The 18935-nt window shown below is 35.9% G+C and overlaps 3 protein-coding genes across 3 annotated transcripts; all 3 read right to left on the bottom strand.

Annotated features, from left to right (window-relative positions):
- Positions 1-149: 149 nt before the first annotated feature.
- On the bottom strand, positions 150-14848 carry LOC133831992 (uncharacterized). Its single transcript, XM_062262390.1, has 5 exons — positions 14771-14848; positions 1038-1428; positions 631-954; positions 430-546; positions 150-347 (listed from the first exon to the last, which is right to left on the bottom strand). The coding sequence occupies exons 2-5, from the start codon at positions 1125-1127 to the stop codon at positions 150-152; spliced, it is 729 nt and encodes a 242-aa protein (XP_062118374.1). The 5' UTR covers positions 1128-1428; positions 14771-14848.
- On the bottom strand, positions 1629-2611 carry LOC133831993 (uncharacterized). The gene is made up of 3 exons (XM_062262391.1): positions 2448-2611; positions 2260-2359; positions 1629-2168 (listed from the first exon to the last, which is right to left on the bottom strand). The coding sequence occupies exons 1-3, from the start codon at positions 2609-2611 to the stop codon at positions 1629-1631; spliced, it is 804 nt and encodes a 267-aa protein (XP_062118375.1).
- Positions 12639-14462, bottom strand: LOC133831994 (uncharacterized). The gene is made up of 3 exons (XM_062262392.1): positions 13595-14462; positions 13307-13498; positions 12639-13216 (listed from the first exon to the last, which is right to left on the bottom strand). The coding sequence occupies exons 1-3, from the start codon at positions 14460-14462 to the stop codon at positions 12639-12641; spliced, it is 1638 nt and encodes a 545-aa protein (XP_062118376.1).
- Positions 14849-18935: the final 4087 nt, after the last annotated feature.

The following is an 18935-nucleotide window of genomic DNA, read 5'->3' on the forward strand; positions in this document are numbered from 1 at the left end:
CTCTAGAATGGCTGCCAAAGCTAGAATGACTACCAAAGTCAGCTTGCATATGTGCCATCTTGGTTGATAATTCTTAAAGCTTGGACATGAGCGATTCTTTCAACTTTTCAATCTCTTCCCTATGTCATATGTTGGATTGTCGTTCGAACTCAATTTGTTTTTTCTGCAAGCCTCTTAGACCCCCCCCCCCCCCCAACAGGCTTATGAAAGTAGTCTCTTTGTGTGACACCTCGACTCTGGCTTCGAACTCGACCGGGGTGCTCAGCAGTACCTAACACTTGTGTTAGACTGTCATTTGTTCCGATTTCAATCAGTTTGCCCTCTTTTCTTTGCTCAAGCATGTCTTCCTGTACAAAATTTAATCAATTATATGTTTGTTACTAAAATATAAAACAATTACCAAAAGTCATTTAACATTTTACAACTTACGATGGCCTTTCCCTTGACCTTGTCACGCTCGGTGACATAGTTGCCAGAAGAATCTTTTCTGGCCTCCTTCAAGAGTATAGATCGATCTATTTTCTCTGTTGTGCCCCACTTAGCTTGCTGCATGTAATAGAATTAGGTCAATTTTAACATCAAATGAAGAAAACATAAAATCAGGCATATACGTTCTATATATGTACTTACTAAATCAACTTCCAATTCAGTATAGCTATGGCGTGAAGTCCTATGAGGGTATTGTAAATGATTACGCCTTTCTTGTTGTAATTTTCTAAAATCTTGAAACTCTTCGGATGTCCTTCTCTTGACAAATTCTTTCCAATGTGTTTCTTCTATATGATAGCTTGGTGGAGGTTTATCGAGACCACGAGGGTTTGCTTCCAAAAGAGATGGGTCATTAAGGTAAGGGACTATAAACTTCTTGTTCAAATTACATTTGAATTGTCTCCACTTATTACCCACAGAGCCAATAATATTTTTTCGCATATTCTCATCTAGGTGGAAAGCTAGCTGCAAATAGTTTAAGATACTTTGTAAGCAAAAGAAAATATAAAACTCATCAATTTATTTCAAAACATAGTAAAATGTCTTACATTGACGTCCTTCCATAAGCTGTCCAATATAGATTTAGGAACTTCGCGCCAATTTTCAATGTTAATTGGCACCATACTTTTGGCTTGCATTCCTAAATAACATTGAAGCTCTCTGTTTGGGGTCCCGATCGATTGCCCCCTGCTATTGAACCTCAAATGGCGTTTGATTCCTTTAATTTTATCTGCTATGATCTTCGTCAATCGCACTATGCCTCATGTCCGCTTATGTGTTTTCTTTTTATCTTTCGCGTTCTCTTTATTATTATCCTCCTCCTCGTGGTCAACATCCATGGAACCACCATCAGTCTGCTCATCGATGGAATCAACATCAGCTTGCTCATCATCACCCTCTAGGTACTCCTCAAGGTGCTCATCAAATGGGTCCATGATCCTGTCAACACATGAAACACAAATTATTAGAAAATGTAAAAATCAATGAAGTAAATTTTTAAGTAAAAGAAATATTAAGATCAACGAAGAAAATTTATAGTAAAAGATAATATTATATGTCATTCATAAAAATGAAATCTTACTATCCAAATTCCATCACCATATTTTCGTACATATGGCCCAACAGTTGCTTCAACTCCCTCAAACTCGTAATTCACCAAAGTCATGTTGTTGATCGTCATCATGCACTTTTTCTCTTGGTTGTGAAGCAAGCACTATTGACCATCTTGATGAAGTAGGATCCTCAACATAAAACACTTGTTTAGCTTGACTTACCATTACAAATGAGTCTTTTATATGTCCTATTTTATTCAAATCAACTTTAATGAAACCTAACTTTTCTTTCTCCACACCATTTTTCCTGTCTACCCAATCACACTTGAACATCGGCATCCTAAATTCACGATAATCAAGCTCCCATATTTCTTGAATGACACCATAAAATTTCATCTCACCATATATAGGGTTCTTGTCACGTGCACTAGAGACTTGCAAGGTTTGAGCTACAATACTTACACCACTATTTTGGGTGACCCTAACATCATCACGAGCTTTAGTGTTGAACCTACAACCATTAATTATAAACACATCGTGCTTAATTGCCAATTGAGTCGAACCTAATGAAAGCCATCTCAAAGTTTCGGTAACTTCATGCAACTCATCGGTCAACTCTTTCTGAATCTACATTAATGAATAATACCTTAATTACATTTTGCAAACAATCGTTAAAAATGGTTTATATTGGAGTTTTCATTTTAAAGTAAAACATCACCTTATCAAGAAACCAATGTCGAAAGGTACGATGATGCTCATCTTGAATCTGCTTTCTAGATTTTGTTCGATTTTCCTTATTTAGATATTGCAAATGTTCTCTGTATTGAATAATATTGTTACTACAACATAATAATCACTAAAAATATTTGTTTAAGTTAAGAAAATTAATTTAAATAATGTACTTACTCTATATAAGGTTGAACCTCAACTGTATTCTCCAAGACATTTTGATGAGCAACCTCCAAATCTTCTTTTTCCATTAAAGTAGGTTTTCCATTGTTGATACCCTTATTTTCTACAACTCCCTCTCTTGCCCTTATTGGAATTCCAATTGAGTCAACATTGACCATATTGTAATGACCCACTAATCTAGACTATTTGGACCATTAACGAATCTATACATAAAACTTACATTTTTGCGGAAATACCATAATTTTATTGAAACTTGTGGAAACAAAGGTTACTTTCATAAAATAAGTAGGATATGGGTACCCATCGTCTTTAAAACAAAAAACAACTTAAAGTAAAAAGGGTTACATAGAAAATGCGGAAAATACATTTGAAACCATAAAAACATAAAGAAGACTACATCCTCGAATCGAATAACGCTCAGCCCCTTGACTCCATTCACCATCGATACACATCCTCTAAGCATCACGAATCTTTCCGCCTCTAAAGCTTATTTTCTGCACATAAACAGAAAGGAATGAGCCTAATGCCCAGCAAGGAAAATCTAACACATAGTCATAAACATAAACATAATTTCATAATAACGTAAAGACATATCATAACACATAATTCACTTATTATAATGGCCATTATTACTTGGGGTCCCATAGACTAAACAAGCTTATGCCCATGAGATTAGTGGGGTCCTACCAGCTAAATAGGCTTATGCCCACAATCTTTTTGGGGTCTTGTTAGTCAAATAGGGCATATGCCCAAGCCTACAACAAATACATGCATAACATATTCATAACATATTCATAACATAACACATAAGATAACATAAACATAAAACATATAGATTCTAGCCTATTTTCCTTACCAAAGTTACCAGGATATAATGGACTGAGTTGGGACTTTTGGAACACTCCTAAAACCATAATGAACATGAGTGAGTTGAAAGAAGGAAAGAGATGAAAATGAAATGGGAAGACTAAACCATTTGAGAAACATGCTTACCACAACTTATGTGCTTAAGAACTTGGATTCCCTAACCAAAATAAAGATTAAGGTTAGAGATTGAGTAGAAGACTATGAGGAAGAAAATAACATAATACAGAAAGGAACTAGAGTTTTGGTTACCTCAAAGACTTGAAAGACCAATCTACACCTCAACCGAAATACTATAGAACCTCACTTCCCAAAGTGTTTGATAAGCTTATGATGTTTAAGCTTATGATTTTCCCAAACCAGGTGTTTACACTCTCACACTCACTTAGCACTAGCAGCTTCTGAACTTAGAGTAAAAGGTGAAGAAATGGCTGGGTACTAGGTCCTATTTATAGAGTTTGGGAATGAAAATATCTTGATTTTACTTGAATAAAAATAATGGCTTTTTAGGTGAAAATCATTTGAATAATCGTTCAGCAGAGGCTGAAGACTCGTTCAAAAGATGCTGGATTGTTGAAGGAGTTTGAATGGCTGAAAGGAAAAGAATTCAAAAGTATTTGAATTCATGCTGGTGGAGGCGATATATCGCCCCCTATAGGCGATATATCGCCTGGACCTTTGTTCCCGAGGCGACCGTGCATCGATTCGTGTTTTCCCGTATCTACGTGCTGCGATATATCGCCCCCTATAGCTGCGATATATCGGCATACGCTGAATATTTAAACACGAATTTACACATTTTTAGCTAAGTTTGAATGGAGTAAACAGCCTTGACTAAGCCCTCAACGTACTCAAGGCTGCTGACTGACCCTACAACATTCAAACTTTACCCTTATTTAATTTAATCCTCAAAAATACTTAATCCTTAATTACCATTCATAACATGTGCTTAAAATCCCATTGGTTGATGTCTAAACCTTATAATATAATAATATAATCCTTAATATCAGTCACATTAATCAAACCTTAGGTTATACTTAATATTCTTAAACTATAGATTAAACTTAGAAAATCTATAAGTACTACTATGAGTGTCCAAATAATTCCCGGTTTGAACCAAAAATCCACAGTAACAAAGATAATGCTATAAATACTATCATACTATTATCTATCTTAGCTAAGTAAAGTTCTTGGACTCTACAATTCTCCCCTACTAAAAAGAATTTCGTCCTCGAAATTTACTTATCACATAACTCCGGATACCGGCCTTGCATGTCTCCTCCAACTCCCACGTTGCCTCGCGTTCAGAACTATTGCTCCATAGGACTTTGACTATAGGAAGGCTCTTAGACCGTAACTACTTCATCCCTCTATCTAGGATGCTAATCGGTTGTTTCTCGTAACTTAAGTCTTTCTGGAGCGCTATCGTATCGTACTTGAGGACGTGAGATGGGTCTGACACAGATTTGCGTAACATCGAGATGTGGAAGACGTTGTGACTATCGGCTAGTGCTGGCGGTAGGGCTAGTCTATACGCAACTGTTCCCATTTTGTCCAATATCAAAAAGGACCTATGAATCGGGGACTAAGCTTGCCTTTCTTCCCGAACCGCTTGACACCTTTCATAGGAGATATCTTCAAGAAGACTTGATCTCCAACTTGGAACTCCACATCGCGTCGCTTGGTATCCGCATAGCTCTTCTGACGGCTTTGAGCAGCCAGCATACGCTGTCTAATAAGCGTTACTGCTTCTTGAGCTTGTCTAACAGCTTCGGGCCTTAGAAGCTGCCTTTCTCCTACCTCGTCCTAGTGCAACGGTGATCGGTACCTTCGTCCATATAGCAACTCATAAGGTGCTATTCCGATCGTTGACTGGTAGCTGTTGTTGTACGAGAACTCGATCAGTGGTAAGTACTTGTTCCATGACCCTCCGAAATCAAGTACACATGCGCGTAGCATATCCTCTAAGATCTGAATCGTACGCTCAGACTGCCCATCTGTCTGAGGATGGAAAGCTGTACTAAGGCTTAACTTAGTACCCATAGCTTGCTGTAAGCTTCTCCAAAATCTTGACGTAAATACTGATCCTCTATCTGACACTATCGTCTTGGGGATTCCATGCAATCGTACAATCTCTTGGATGTAGATGTTTGCATATTGGTCTGCCGTATATGAAGTCTTAACAGGCAGGAAATGAGCCGACTTGATTAGTCTATCTATGACTATCCAAGCAAAATTATGCTGCTTGTTCATCTTTGGCAGACCCGTCACGAAGTCCATGGCTATATCGTCCCACTTCCACTCCGGTATGCTAAGCGGTTGCAATAATCCTGCAGCCCGCTGATGCTCCGCTTTCACTTGCTGGCATACCAGACACTTAGATACATACTCCGCTATCTCCTTCTTCATCCCTGGCCACCAATAGACTGCCTTGATGTCATGAGTCATCTTGGTAGACCCTGGATGAACTGAGTACGGGGTATTGTGCGCTTCTTCTAGAATCGTCTTCTTAATACTTTGATCGTCTGGCACGCATACCCGATCCTTATATCTCAATAAGCCTTGGCTAGATATTGAGAAATCTGTATTCTTGCCTTCTCTGACTGCTTCCATATGTGGTGCTAGTGATTCATCATGTCTCTGACCAATCCGTATGTCCTCTAGCAGATTTGATTGGATAGACAAGTTAGCCAGCTTGCCTACAACCACTTCTATTCCGGCACTGATAAGCTCCTGCTGTAGCGGCTTTTCTATTCCGGATAAGACTGCTAAGTTCCCATAGCTTTTCCTACTAAGCGCATCAGCAACTACGTTCGCCTTCCCTGGGTGGTATAGGATTTCGCAGTCGTAATCCTTGACTAATTCTATCCTCCTGCGCTGCCTCATGTTAAGCTCCTTCTGCGTAAAGAAGTATTTTAAACTCTTGTGGTCCGTATAAATCTCGCACCGTTCTCCGTAAAGATAATGGCGCCAGATTTTCAATGCAACGACCACCGCTGCCAACTCCATATCGTGAGTTGGATAGCGTTGTTCATACTCCTTCAACTGACGTGAGGCGTAGGCTATCACCTTGTCAGTTTTGCATCAACACGCATCCCAATCCTAGCTTTGATGCATCGCATTAGACAACGAACTTATCGTTGGGTGTTGGGACACTAAGTACTGGTGTTGAGCAAAGCTTATCCTTAAGCAACTGGAAGCTTTCCTCACACTTATCATTCCAGTTAAACTTTTGTTGCTTCCGGGTCAGGTTGGTGAGTGAAGTGGCTATCTTAGAAAAGCCCTCTACAAACTTTCTATAATAACCTGCTAGCCCTAAGAAGCTTCTTACTTCTGACGCGTTCTTTGGCCTAGGCCAATCCTTCACGGCCTCTACCTTCGATGGATCTACTGCAACTCCGTCTTTTGATATGATGTGCCCGAGGAACGCCACTTGCGAAAGCCAAAATTCACATTTCTTGAACTTGGCGTAGAGTTTATGCTCCTTTAAACGCGTCAAAATCAACCTCAAGTGTTCCTCGTGCTCTCCTTCATCCTTGGAGTATACTAAGATATTGTCGATGAATACAACGACGAATTTATTTGAGTAATCCTTGAAGACCCTATTCATTAAGTCCATAAATGCGGCTGGTGCGTTAGTAAGACCAAAAGACATAACCAAGAACTCGTAATGTCCATAACGAGTCCTAAAGGCTGTCTTAGGAATATCTTCTCCCTTTACCTTGAGCTGATGATACCCGGACCGTAAATCGTTCTTAGAAAATACAGTCGCGCCTCGGAGTTGATCAAACAAATCATCAATCCGAGGTAGTGGGTATTTGTTCTTAATTGTTACTTTGTTCAGCTCATGATAGTCTATGCACATTCGCATACTTCCGTCCTTCTTCTTCACGAATAGTACCGGAGCTCCTCATGGTGAATGGCTTGGCCTAAGTCTAGGAGTTCTTGTAGCTTTAACTCCTTGAGTTTCGTAGGTGCCATCCGGTATGGTGCCTTAGAGATAGGCTCGGTGCCCGGTACTAATTCTATCGTGAAGTTTATCTCTCGAGTTGGCGGCAATCCTGGCAAGTCATCGAAAAATTCTTCTGGAACTTCTTGTATAATCCGAACATCTCCAACCTTAAGTGGCGTCTCCCTTTCCACGTTTGTGATGCTGGATAAGAACGCTTGACATCCTTTCTCTATCCTTTGTTGAGTTTTGAGAGATGACACTAACAGGGTGCGTAATCCTGAAGCTTGTCCCATGAAGCATCGTCTCTGGCCGTCAGGGGTCTCGAACATCACCTTCTTGCGTTTGCTGTCGATCGTTGCGCCATGCCGTGCTAGCCGATCCATGCCTAGTATTACGTCGAAGTCCTTGATCACTAGTTCTATCAGGTCTCCTTCTAGTTCTATGTCCTCAATCTTGATCGGTTTGCCTTGTACTATTCGTGATGATAGAACTACTTTGCCCGAGGGCAACTCGGTTACAAACCTAGTTCTAAATCTTTCACTAGGTTTGTCTAGTTTTTCTATCATTCCTAACGAGATGTACGAGTATACTGCTACCAACAAGCGATACTAGAACATATACTATCGAGGATAGGATCTGACCTGTAATGCTTGTTACTAGCATGGGTTCCTCCTTGGGTCAAGGCAAAGACTTTGGTCTGGAACCATCGTTTAATCCTTCTTCTCCTCACTAACATTCATCTAAATCCTTTCTACTTCTATTGCCGTTTCTAGAACATTGGCATAGGTAGTGGCTCCCAGGTTTGCTAACTTAACCCCTAATTCCATCTTTGGTCTAAGTCCTCTGACGAACTTGGTCAACCTCGTAAAGTCGGTTGGGACCAACTCTGGTGCAAACTTGACTAATCTGTTGAACTGACGAGCATATTCTTCTACCATTAGCGATGACTGCCGAGGTGTAATACTTCTTGTGGAACGGCTCCACAAATCTTGTCCATATCATGGTGGTGACATCGTTAGTCTGCTGAACTAAGTCCCACCATATTCTGGCATCCTTCCTGAGTAATGACGAGACGCAGGATATGCGGTCCGTATTACTGAGGTTCATGTGCGTAAGAATTGGTTTTACATTCCTTAGCCACTCTTCTGCCTCAAAGGGGTCTATAGTCCCTTCGAAGTTTGGAGCGTGCTGCTTGCAGAACTTCTCATACACTGACTCCATATTCGGTACTGGATGTGGCGCATATTTCGTCACTGGCCATCCCCCATATGGACCAACTTGTTGGGGTGCTAGGGCCATTTGTTGTAGCTGCGGCTGCGGTTGCAGCGGAGGCTGAGGCTCAGTCTGCGCCTGTTGACGTTGTTGCTGCAAGAGTTCCTCGACTTTTTGTCGCCGTCTAGCGATTTCCGCGGTGTTGTCAGCTGACGGTGTCGGCGCGTTGCGGCTAGTAGTAGCACGCACTCCTTTTCTGCGAACTGGAGGGCATCATTGGTCGTTGGAACAACGTTGAAGGCGTTTCCATTGGTGCGTGCAGATCTTCGGAGCGACATCTTCACCAAAAGTTCTAACAGTTGAGAACTTGTTAGAACTTACCCTAATAGGCTCTAAGGCAAAAACTTATTCTAAAACAAACATATCTCGGACCTATTTATTATGACTTCTTATGAAAAATTATATAGGTCTTTATTTATTATTAGAGTGGGTTTCTATACTTAGAAAAACAAGTCATCTTTATTTTCTAAGTGTGTTTCTAATCATCCTATATGACTTAATTCTCAGGCTCGAAACTTATCTTTGTTCCAAAGTTAACCATATTGAGGGAGGGCTGGGATCAGTAAAATCGTTCCCACTACTAAGGCCCCCTAACTCTCAATAAAGAAACTTGGTTCATTGATTTGTATCCACCCTCACTGAACTTAGTCATTATTCATTTTATTTATTACTTATTATGATTGCAAAAAAAATAAAATCAAACTCATACATGATGATAAAATAACATGAAATCAATTTGGAAAAAGATTTTCACTTATTACAATCATAAATAAAGAAAGAAATAAACAAAACAAATAATGAAAAACTAGCTATTCTAAAAATCGGGATCTTCTACATCCGATCCTTCATCTAGCATATCATTATCTATCTCCTTATAATCATCGTTGTCTTGAGCCTCAAAATTTCCTCGGGGAAGATTCAAGAAGATCCTATGTTGTTGCTCATTAGTGAATTGAAACTCCAAATCATAGGTGAACTTAAGTATAAGAGAATAATATCTTAGGGCTGCTTGTAAGTCATCATCATTATTTATATTCTCCCATATTTCTTCTAAAGTTAAAATTGCTGAAGGAAAATCTTTTAAAAGCCTAATTACTAGGACATATTGTTCTGCAGCTCTCATCATGATTTGCTTAGACGCTTGAAGGTGACCTATCTCTTTGTGGAACAAGATCAATCTTCGAGTGATCTTTTCTAGTGCTCCTACGGTGTTCCTTGGCTCCCTTATTCTTTTTAAAGCCTTAATGGCTCGGATATCCTCATTGCTTAAAGCTCCGTTCATTCTTAACTGAAAACATAAACACTAAAGGTGTTAGCTATACACATAAGTAACACAACTAGTAACTTAAACACTTACTTGGCGGTCCGATTCGGAGCTTTGAGCGTGTGTATCGAGGAGAACTTCATGCAAAAGAACCGTTGCTCTGATACCAACTGTAATGACCCACTAATCTAGACTATTTGGACCATTAACGAATCTATACATATAACTTACATTTTTGCGGAAATACCATAATTTTATTGAAACTTGTGGAAACAAAGGTTACTTTCATAAAATAAGTAGGATATGGGTACCCATCGTCTTTAAAACAAAAAACAACTTAAAGTAAAAAGGGTTACATAGAAAATGCGGAAAATACATTTGAAACCATAAAAACATAAAGAAGACTACATCCTCGAATCGAATAACGCTCAGCCCCTTGACTCCATTCACCATCGATACACATCCTCTAAGCGTCACGAATCTTTCCGCCTCTAAAGCTTATTTTCTGCACATAAATAGAAAGGAATGAGCCTAATGCCCAGCAAGGAAAATCTAACACATAGTCATAAACATAAACATAATTTCATAATAACGTAAAGACATATCATAACACATAATTCACTTATTATAATGGCCATTATTACTTGGGGTCCCATAGACTAAACAAGCTTATGCCCATGAGATTAGTGGGGTCCTACCAGCTAAATAGGCTTATGCCCACAATCTTTTTGGGGTCTTGTTAGTCAAATAGGGCATATGCCCAAGCCTACAACAAATACATGCATAACATATTCATAACATATTCATAACATAACACATAAGATAACATAAATATAAAACATATAGATTCTAGCCTATTTTCCTTACCAAAGTTACCAGGATATAATGGACTGAGTTGGGACTTTTGGAACACTCCTAAAACCATAATGAACATGAGTGAGTTGAAAGAAGGAAAGAGATGAAAATGAAATGGGAAGACTAAACCATTTGAGAAACATGCTTACCACAACTTATGTGCTTAAGAACTTGGATTCCCTAACCAAAATAAAGATTAAGGTTAGAGATTGAGTAGAAGACTATGAGGAAGAAAATAACATAATACAGAAAGGAACTAGAGTTTGGGTTACCTCAAAGACTTGAAAGACCAATCTACACCTCAACCGAAATACTATAGAACCTCACTTCCCAAAGTGTTTGATAAGCTTATGATGTTTAAGCTTATGATTTTCCCAAACCAGGTGTTTACACTCTCACACTCACTTAGCACTAGCAGCTTCTGAACTTAGAGTAAAAGGTGAAGAAATGGCTGGGTACTAGGTCCTATTTATAGAGTTTGGGAATGAAAATATCTTGATTTTACTTGAATAAAAATAATGGCTTTTTAGGTGAAAATCATTTGAATAATCGTTCAGCAGAGGCTGAAGACTCGTTCAAAAGATGCTGGACTGTTGAAGGAGTTTGAATGGCTGAAAGGAAAAGAATTCAAAAGTATTTGAATTCATGCTGGTGGAGGCGATATATCGCCCCCTATAGGCGATATATCGCCTGGACCTTTGTTCCCGAGGCGACCGTGCATCGATTCGTGTTTTCCCGTATCTACGTGCTGCGATATATCGCCCCCTATAGCTGCAATATATCGGCATACGCTGAATATTTAAACACGAATTTACACATTTTTAGCTAAGTTTGAATGGAGTAAACAGCCTTGACTAAGCCCTCAACGTACTCAAGGCTGCTGACTGACCCTACAACATTCAAACTTTACCCTTATTTAATTTAATCCTCAAAAATACTTAATCCTTAATTACCATTCATAACATGTGCTTAAAATCCCATTGGTTGATGTCTAAACCTTATAATATAATAATATAATCCTTAATATCAGTCACATTAATCAAACCTTAGGTTATACTTAATATTCTTAAACTATAGATTAAACTTAGAAAATCTATAAGTACTACTATGAGTGTCCAAATAATTCCCGGTTTGAACCAAAAATCCACAGTAACAAAGATAATGCTATAAATACTATCATACTATTATCTATCTTAGCTAAGTAAAGTTCTTGGACTCTACACATATACTCAGAACAGAATTCAACTGCTTCTTCAGCTATATAAGATTCAACTATACAACCCTCTGGACGACTTCGATTTCGCACATAACCCTTGTAAACTTTCATCAACCTCTCGAAAGGGTACATCCATTGAAAACAAACCAGCCCACACAAGGTGACTTCTCTAACTAGATGAACTGCCAAATGAACCATTATATCAAAGAAAGATGGAGGAAAATATTGTTCGAACAAGCACAAAGTCTTCACAATTTCCAATTGAATAACCTCCAACTTTGATACGTCAATAACTTTAGAGCAAAGGGCATTAAAGAAGAAACACATTCTGGTTATAGCATTTCTCACGGGGTTTTCTAATAAGCCTCGAATAGCTATTGGAAGCATTTGTTGCATTAACACATGACAATCATGAGACTTTAGACCCTATAGTCTACAATCTTTCAAGGAAACCAAATTTCGAATATTCGATGAAAAACCATCTGGCACCTTAATCTTTGCCAATGTTTCACAAAATTGTGTTTCTCATCTTTTTTTAATGTGTAACATGCTGGAGGTAAATATGTTCGATTCTCTTCTACTTTAGGAGCCAGCTCTTTTTTCGATTCAGACATTAGAACGAGATCACGACAAGCAGATATACTATCTTTAGTTTTTCCAAGAATATTGAGTAAAGTTCCTATCAAACTATCACATATGTTTTTCTCAATATGCATGACATCGAGATTGTGTCTAACTAACAAATGTCTCCAATACTCCAATTCAAAAAAAAATTGATTTCTTTTTCCAACATGTAGTATTCAAAGAATCATCATTGCTCACTTGATGTTTCTTGCTACGTTTTCGTTTCTTACTCATCTTACTTTTACCCTTTGATTTGACCCTACTTTCAATGTCTTCACATTCTTCGGTATTTGTGACTGGTTTTCTGAATCTATTATTTATCAAACGAATCTCTTCATAAATCTCTTCACCAGTCATTATTGGTGGAGGTCCTTGTAGTTCTTGCTTATCATTAAAGGCTTTCATTTGATTACGAAGATAATGCTCTGTAGGTAGAAACCTTCTATGCCCCATGTAACAAGTCTTTTTACAAAACTTCAATCTTGTTGCGCTTGTTTTCTCCCCACATATTGTACATCCTTTATAACCCTTAACATAACACCCCGACAAGTTTCCATAAGCTGGAAAATCATTAATTGTCCATAAAAGTAACCCTCTCAGTATAAAACTTTCTTTACTAAAAGAATCATAACAATCCACTCCATCCCACAACAACTTTAAATCATCTATCAACGGTGCCAAATAGACGTCTATATCATTTCCAGGTTGTTTACTTCCTGAAATTAACAAAGTCAGCATTGTGAATCTTCTTTTCATGCAAAGGTGAGGTGGGAGGTTGTAAATACATAATATCATTGGCCAGCAACTGTAAGACGAGCTCATATTGCTAAATGGATTGATGCCATCAGCTGAAAGACCAAGTCGAAGATTCCTAGGATCCTTTTTTATTACAGGCCATTTCTCATCGATAGTTTTCCAAGCTAATGAATCTGCTGGATGTCTTAGTTTATCATCTTTTATCCTTCCATCCTCATGCCATCTTAAACTTTTAGCATGTTCTGGATTCCGAAACAAACGTATAAATCTTGGTATCGGTGGAAAATACCATAATACTTTAGCTGGAATCCCTTTCTTACCTTATTTTCCTTCTTTACCTCTCTTCCATCTCGATGTCTTGTACGTAGGGCACTCGGTTGCATTTTCTAAATTGTTGCGGTATAAATCATCTTTGATCCTTCCATGCTCATGCCATCTTAAACTTTTAGCATGTTCTGGATTCCGAAACAAACGTATAAATCTTGGTATCGGTGGAAAATACCATAATACTTTAGCTGGAATCCCTTTCTTACCTTCTTTTCCTTCTTTACCTCTCTTCCATCTCGATGTCTTGCACGTAGGGCACTCGGTTGCATTTTCTAAATTGTTGCGGTATAAAACACAATCATTAGGGCAGGCATGTATCTTTTTATAATCCATTCCTAAAGTGCACAGAGTTTTTTTCGCCTCATAAAGGGAAGAAGGCATCTCATTGTCTTTTGGTAAAATCTCCTTCATCAAATCAAGCAACTTTGTGAAACTTATGTCACTCCAACCACTACCAGCTTTTAAATTGTATAATTTTACCAAAACAACCAACTTTGACAAAGGTGACCCTGGAAAAATTGGTTTCTCTGCATCTCCTAAGAACTTTACAAATTCTTCTAGCCTATCCACAAATCGATCAACTGCATCTCTCACCATCTCTATAGGGTCATCAAACACTTGAGTAAATTCTTTATTTTCATTGTGTACTTTGGGGGTAGACTCAACTTGTTCTCCATGCCATATCCACTTAACATAAGTTTTGTCTATTCCATTGAAATACAAATGATTTTTTATTTCCTTTATATCCAATTTTTTCAAATTAGAACACTTTTGACATGGACAATGAACTCTCTTAGGATCCACTGTATTTTTCAAGGCTATTTCAATAAAACTCTCAACTCCATCTTCATATTCCTTTGATAACCTATCTTTCGCCATCCAACTCCTACTCATTTTTTTTTTTAAATTTGGGCGAAACCTCTTCTATAAGTTTGACTAAAACCTTCTTACATGCATAAAATTCCCAGGACACATGTTCAATTACAACATATCACCATAATGATCATCAACTAATTTAATAATTAGGCATCATCTCCCCTATACATATTTTATAAAAACTTCCTACACACAGAAAATTCCCAGAACAATACATAATATAATCAAGTATTAAAAGTAAAATTCCCAACACCATACATAATGTGCACCTTAAATAAAATCAAAGTAAATTCATAGTTTAGTAAACTTACCAAAAGAGTGCTAGTTTTATTCTTCTATGCCCAAACCAATCTTCAATACAAGTTTTTGTCTCAACCCTACTATATTAAACATGAACCACAAATTATATGTTACAAATAATTCAACTATATAAGTCATTTTATGTATAACTAAAATAAATATTTTATAAACACTTCCTCCCATTGTAGAAAAAAAATCACAATTAATAAAAGAAAATATGTTACAACAGTCATACAATTTATCCATCATTAAAACCATGTCTTATCACATAAGACTGCTGTTTTGAATGTGCTAAAATAAAGAAATTACTGCAACAATATACTTGTAGTATTACATTAATAAATAGACAAGTGCTTCAATATGTTTTTCATAATAAATTATATAACCCTTTTTTTGTACTAATAAAACAGTATTATTGTACACTTTATAATAACACATTTTCTACATTCTATAAAAATAGTTTTCATAACACAACTTTATGCTTATAAGAGTTTGAATTATTATAATATATTAGTTTTGATAACACTTATAATTTTTCTTTATTGTAGTATCATTAAAGCAGTAAGCATCTACACAACATAATGCTATAACAAGCACAAACAGAGCAAAAAATACCAGTTTGATATCATCAAATAACTAACTTAGATTTTCCATTAAAATAACAATAAACTTAGGTTCACAAGAACATGTTAACTCATCTTCCAAAATAATAATACCAAATGAAAATAAGAAATACAATTTTTAGATATAAAATCTCTCCATGCATATAATCCAAACTCTCAGATAAAATGGTTGAAACATGGATTAATGGGATTAAGAATCTTTTGAACATGGAATTGACCTCATTTCTTGAATGTCTGAGAAACAAAAAGAGAAATCACATCAAGTGAGCTAGTGTAATTAACAGTTTTTCTTAGAACAATAACTAAAGGTCACAGAAATGTAACATAGAACCTGCCAGATTAATAATGTAGCAATGAGAAGAAAGAAAATGTAAATACATATGGTAATGGTAATCATATTAATCTACTCACAACCATTAAAAATTCTAGGAAAATTTAAGTAAAACAACTTTTAGAGACAAGGAAAGTCAGAACACTAAACCAATTCTCATTCTCTTACTTTTTTATATGGTACTCACTTCTAATCTAATTTTAGTCTCTTAAAGATGCCATTGCAAAAGGATATTCATGCATATACAAACCTGAGGTAGTAGCAGAGGAGACGAAACTCATTCACTAAATTAGCTATAGTAGCTGTCATGACAAAAAAACAAAGTACATTACAACCAAACCAAATAAAGTAACACATAACAAAAGGCATCAAAGATAGCAAACAGACAAAATAGAAAAAGAAAAAAGGAAAATGTCCATCATAAAAAACCAGCTAAACTTCATTTGTTTTTCAAAGGAATACCATGTGAAAGTATATTTTTTTTCTAACTCAATATGATGTGGTTTCAATTAGTTTTGCATCAAGAAATAACAGTAGGAAAAAGTAGGAAAAAAGAAAGATGATTTATATGTAAAAATTGGCCTATAAAACAAATTTAGTTCACTCATACAAAGCCTTACAATTTTATTCAATTAAGTTATTCACAATCACATGGCTTGAAAAAGAAAAAAGAAAAAAGATATATATGTATATATAAACTGAAGAAATATACCCCAAACCAAATATGAAAAATCTTGTTTCTTTTATAGTATATAAATATATGGATGTTTTTTTAACAAATATATGCATAAAGCTTAATAACACGACTAATCATGTCTTCGTATAATTCAATTCAATTGAAATTGGTGATGTCTAAAGAAAGATGGCTTTTATCTATTACATATAAAAAAAATATGGTAAAACCATCTCATGTAAAAATAAAATACAAAATAAAATACGTATTTAACACCCGCATAATCATGTATATGTTCAAGAAATTTGTTATAAATATTGATATTAATAAGTCTTGCAACCTCTAATACCCAAAAGCGCATTTATACATATATATACTTAAATGTGATGGAGAAATACATAAATGAATAAACAATCTACAAAATCCTAAGATAGAAAAAAATAAATTAGAATGGAATACCCATAAATGCAATCAATTAAATAAAGCTCAAGTCAAGACTGTAGAAAATATCATCTAAAAAAAAGACTATAGAAGATAAGAATGAAAGGTTGGTTAGGTTGGGAACCACCAAACGTTGGACAGATGAAAATAATATAGATGTCTTTTGGAGTAACAACACATATACATAATGTAATTGTGTTTCATGCATGTAATTCATGTGAACAAATATCCTAAGTTAGAACACAAATTCAAGTGAGGTAGTGAATGATTAACAGTTTTTCTTAGAACAATAACTAAAGGTCACTTGAAACAACTGAGAAATGTAACATGGAACCTGCCAGATTAATAATGTAGCAATGAGAAGAAAGAAAATGTAAATACATATGTTAATGGTAATCATATTAATCTACTCACAACCATTAAAAATTCTAGCAAAATTTAAGTAAAACAACTTTTAGAGACAAGGAAAGTCAAAACACTAAACCAACTCTCATTCTCTTACTTTTTTATATGGTACTCACTTCTAATCTAATTTTAGTCTCTTAAAGATGTCATTGCAAAAGGATATTCATGCATATACAAACCTGGGGTAGCAGCAAAGGAGACGAAACTCAGTCAATGAATTAACTATAGTAGCTGTCATGACAAAAAAAGAACACTAAACAAACTCTCATTCTCTTACTTTTTTATATGGTACTCACTTCTAATCTAATTTTAGTCTCTTAAAGATGTCATTGCAAAAGGATATTCATGCATATACAAACCTGGGGTAGCAGCAAAGGAGACGAAACTCAGTCAATGAATTAACTATAGTAGTTGTCATGACAAAAAACAAAGCACATTACAACCAAACCAAATAAAGTAACACAAAACAAAAGGCATCAAAGTAGCAAACAAAAAAAATAGAAAAAGAAAAAAGGAAAATGTCTATCATAAAAAATCAGCTAAACTTCATTTGTTTTCCAAAGGAATACCATGTAAAGGTATATTTTTTTCTAACTCAATATGATGTGGTTTCAATTAGTTTTGCATCAAGAAATAACAGTAGGAAATAAGAAAGATAAGTTATATGTAAAAATTGGTAGATTTTTGTAGATTTAATTGATTCATTTCCACAAATTTGTGATGTAGAAATTTGAAAGGACGGTAATGTAGCTCTTGTATTGTCTTTAATTTGTCTTTTTTTTCCTCTTCTTTTGCTCTTAATATAACTGTCGTGATGATTTGGCTAATGAAAAGAAAATTACCCTTTTATGATTTAAACAAAAGCCAAGTTTTTATTACTGATACATATTTGTGGTGAGGTTTTTATTATGTTCAAAATTCAAAGAAAACATAAATATTCCATGTAGAGAAAAGGTGAAAGAAAACAACTCAAATAATAAAATAATTAAAAACCTTAAGCTTGTGGCTGCCCCAATATTACAAGATTACAGATTCTTGGTAATGATTTGATTCCAATAAATGAATCATGATCCTGATCTGTTTTCATTGGCCCTAATGATACAAAGTATTAGGTGGCACTTATTATAGTAATATGTGTACATACTTGCTGATTTTTAATTGAGAGACTAACAAAATAATTGAAATGCTTGACATAATAGCAATAATTAAGTTAATTAACTTTACTTGAGTTTCACACGCAAAGGAATTTGCATTAGAAGTCAAACTTCAAAAGTCTTTGCTTCAAGTTCTTCACAATATCAATGTCTTTTGTCATGACAAAGAAAGTCAAAACACTAAACCAATTCAAGCAAATATCACATAAAACAACTTTTGTTTTGAAATTTTGGAAAGACAAAGGCAGGAAGAATCCTTTTATCTCAATGGAGGGAACAAAAGAAAGGAAATGGTCATACTATGCATTACCCCACAGAGCTGAGGGCATGGTTCTAACTTTTACTATTCTATGCCATTATGCATAAACTATTATTATGTGCTCATAAATCACATTTATGCATTCTTCATACAAAGCGTGCAACTTTCATTTACTGCCATATTGATAACCTTATGTTGTTCAATTACAAATGAATATCCTTCTTGCTAATGTATGCTTCATATAATCACATATTCACACTTGAAAAAAGAAAATGGCAAGGGCTTGAATA

This window comes from Humulus lupulus, chromosome 4 (genome assembly GCF_963169125.1).
Source record: "Humulus lupulus chromosome 4, drHumLupu1.1, whole genome shotgun sequence".
NCBI lineage: Eukaryota > Viridiplantae > Streptophyta > Magnoliopsida > Rosales > Cannabaceae > Humulus > Humulus lupulus.

Coding starts and splice junctions, on each gene's coding strand:
- LOC133831994 (XM_062262392.1), bottom strand. CDS start 14,462: ATGGCGAAAGATAGGTTATCAAAGGAATATGAAGATGGAGTTGAGAGT. Junction 13,499..13,594: donor GACATCGAGATGGAAGAGAG/GTAAAGAAGGAA, acceptor TTCGGAATCCAG/AACATGCTAAAAGTTTAAGA. Junction 13,217..13,306: donor CAATATGAGCTCGTCTTACA/GTTGCTGGCCAA, acceptor TGTTAATTTCAG/GAAGTAAACAACCTGGAAAT.
- LOC133831992 (XM_062262390.1), bottom strand. CDS start 1,127: ATGCAAGCCAAAAGTATGGTGCCAATTAACATTGAAAATTGGCGCGAA. Junction 955..1,037: donor GCTTATGGAAGGACGTCAAT/GTAAGACATTTT, acceptor AACTATTTGCAG/CTAGCTTTCCACCTAGATGA. Junction 547..630: donor CTGAATTGGAAGTTGATTTA/GTAAGTACATAT, acceptor TATTACATGCAG/CAAGCTAAGTGGGGCACAAC.
- LOC133831993 (XM_062262391.1), bottom strand. CDS start 2,611: ATGGTCAATGTTGACTCAATTGGAATTCCAATAAGGGCAAGAGAGGGA. Junction 2,360..2,447: donor GAGGTTCAACCTTATATAGA/GTAAGTACATTA, acceptor TATTCAATACAG/AGAACATTTGCAATATCTAA. Junction 2,169..2,259: donor GACATTGGTTTCTTGATAAG/GTGATGTTTTAC, acceptor TCATTAATGTAG/ATTCAGAAAGAGTTGACCGA.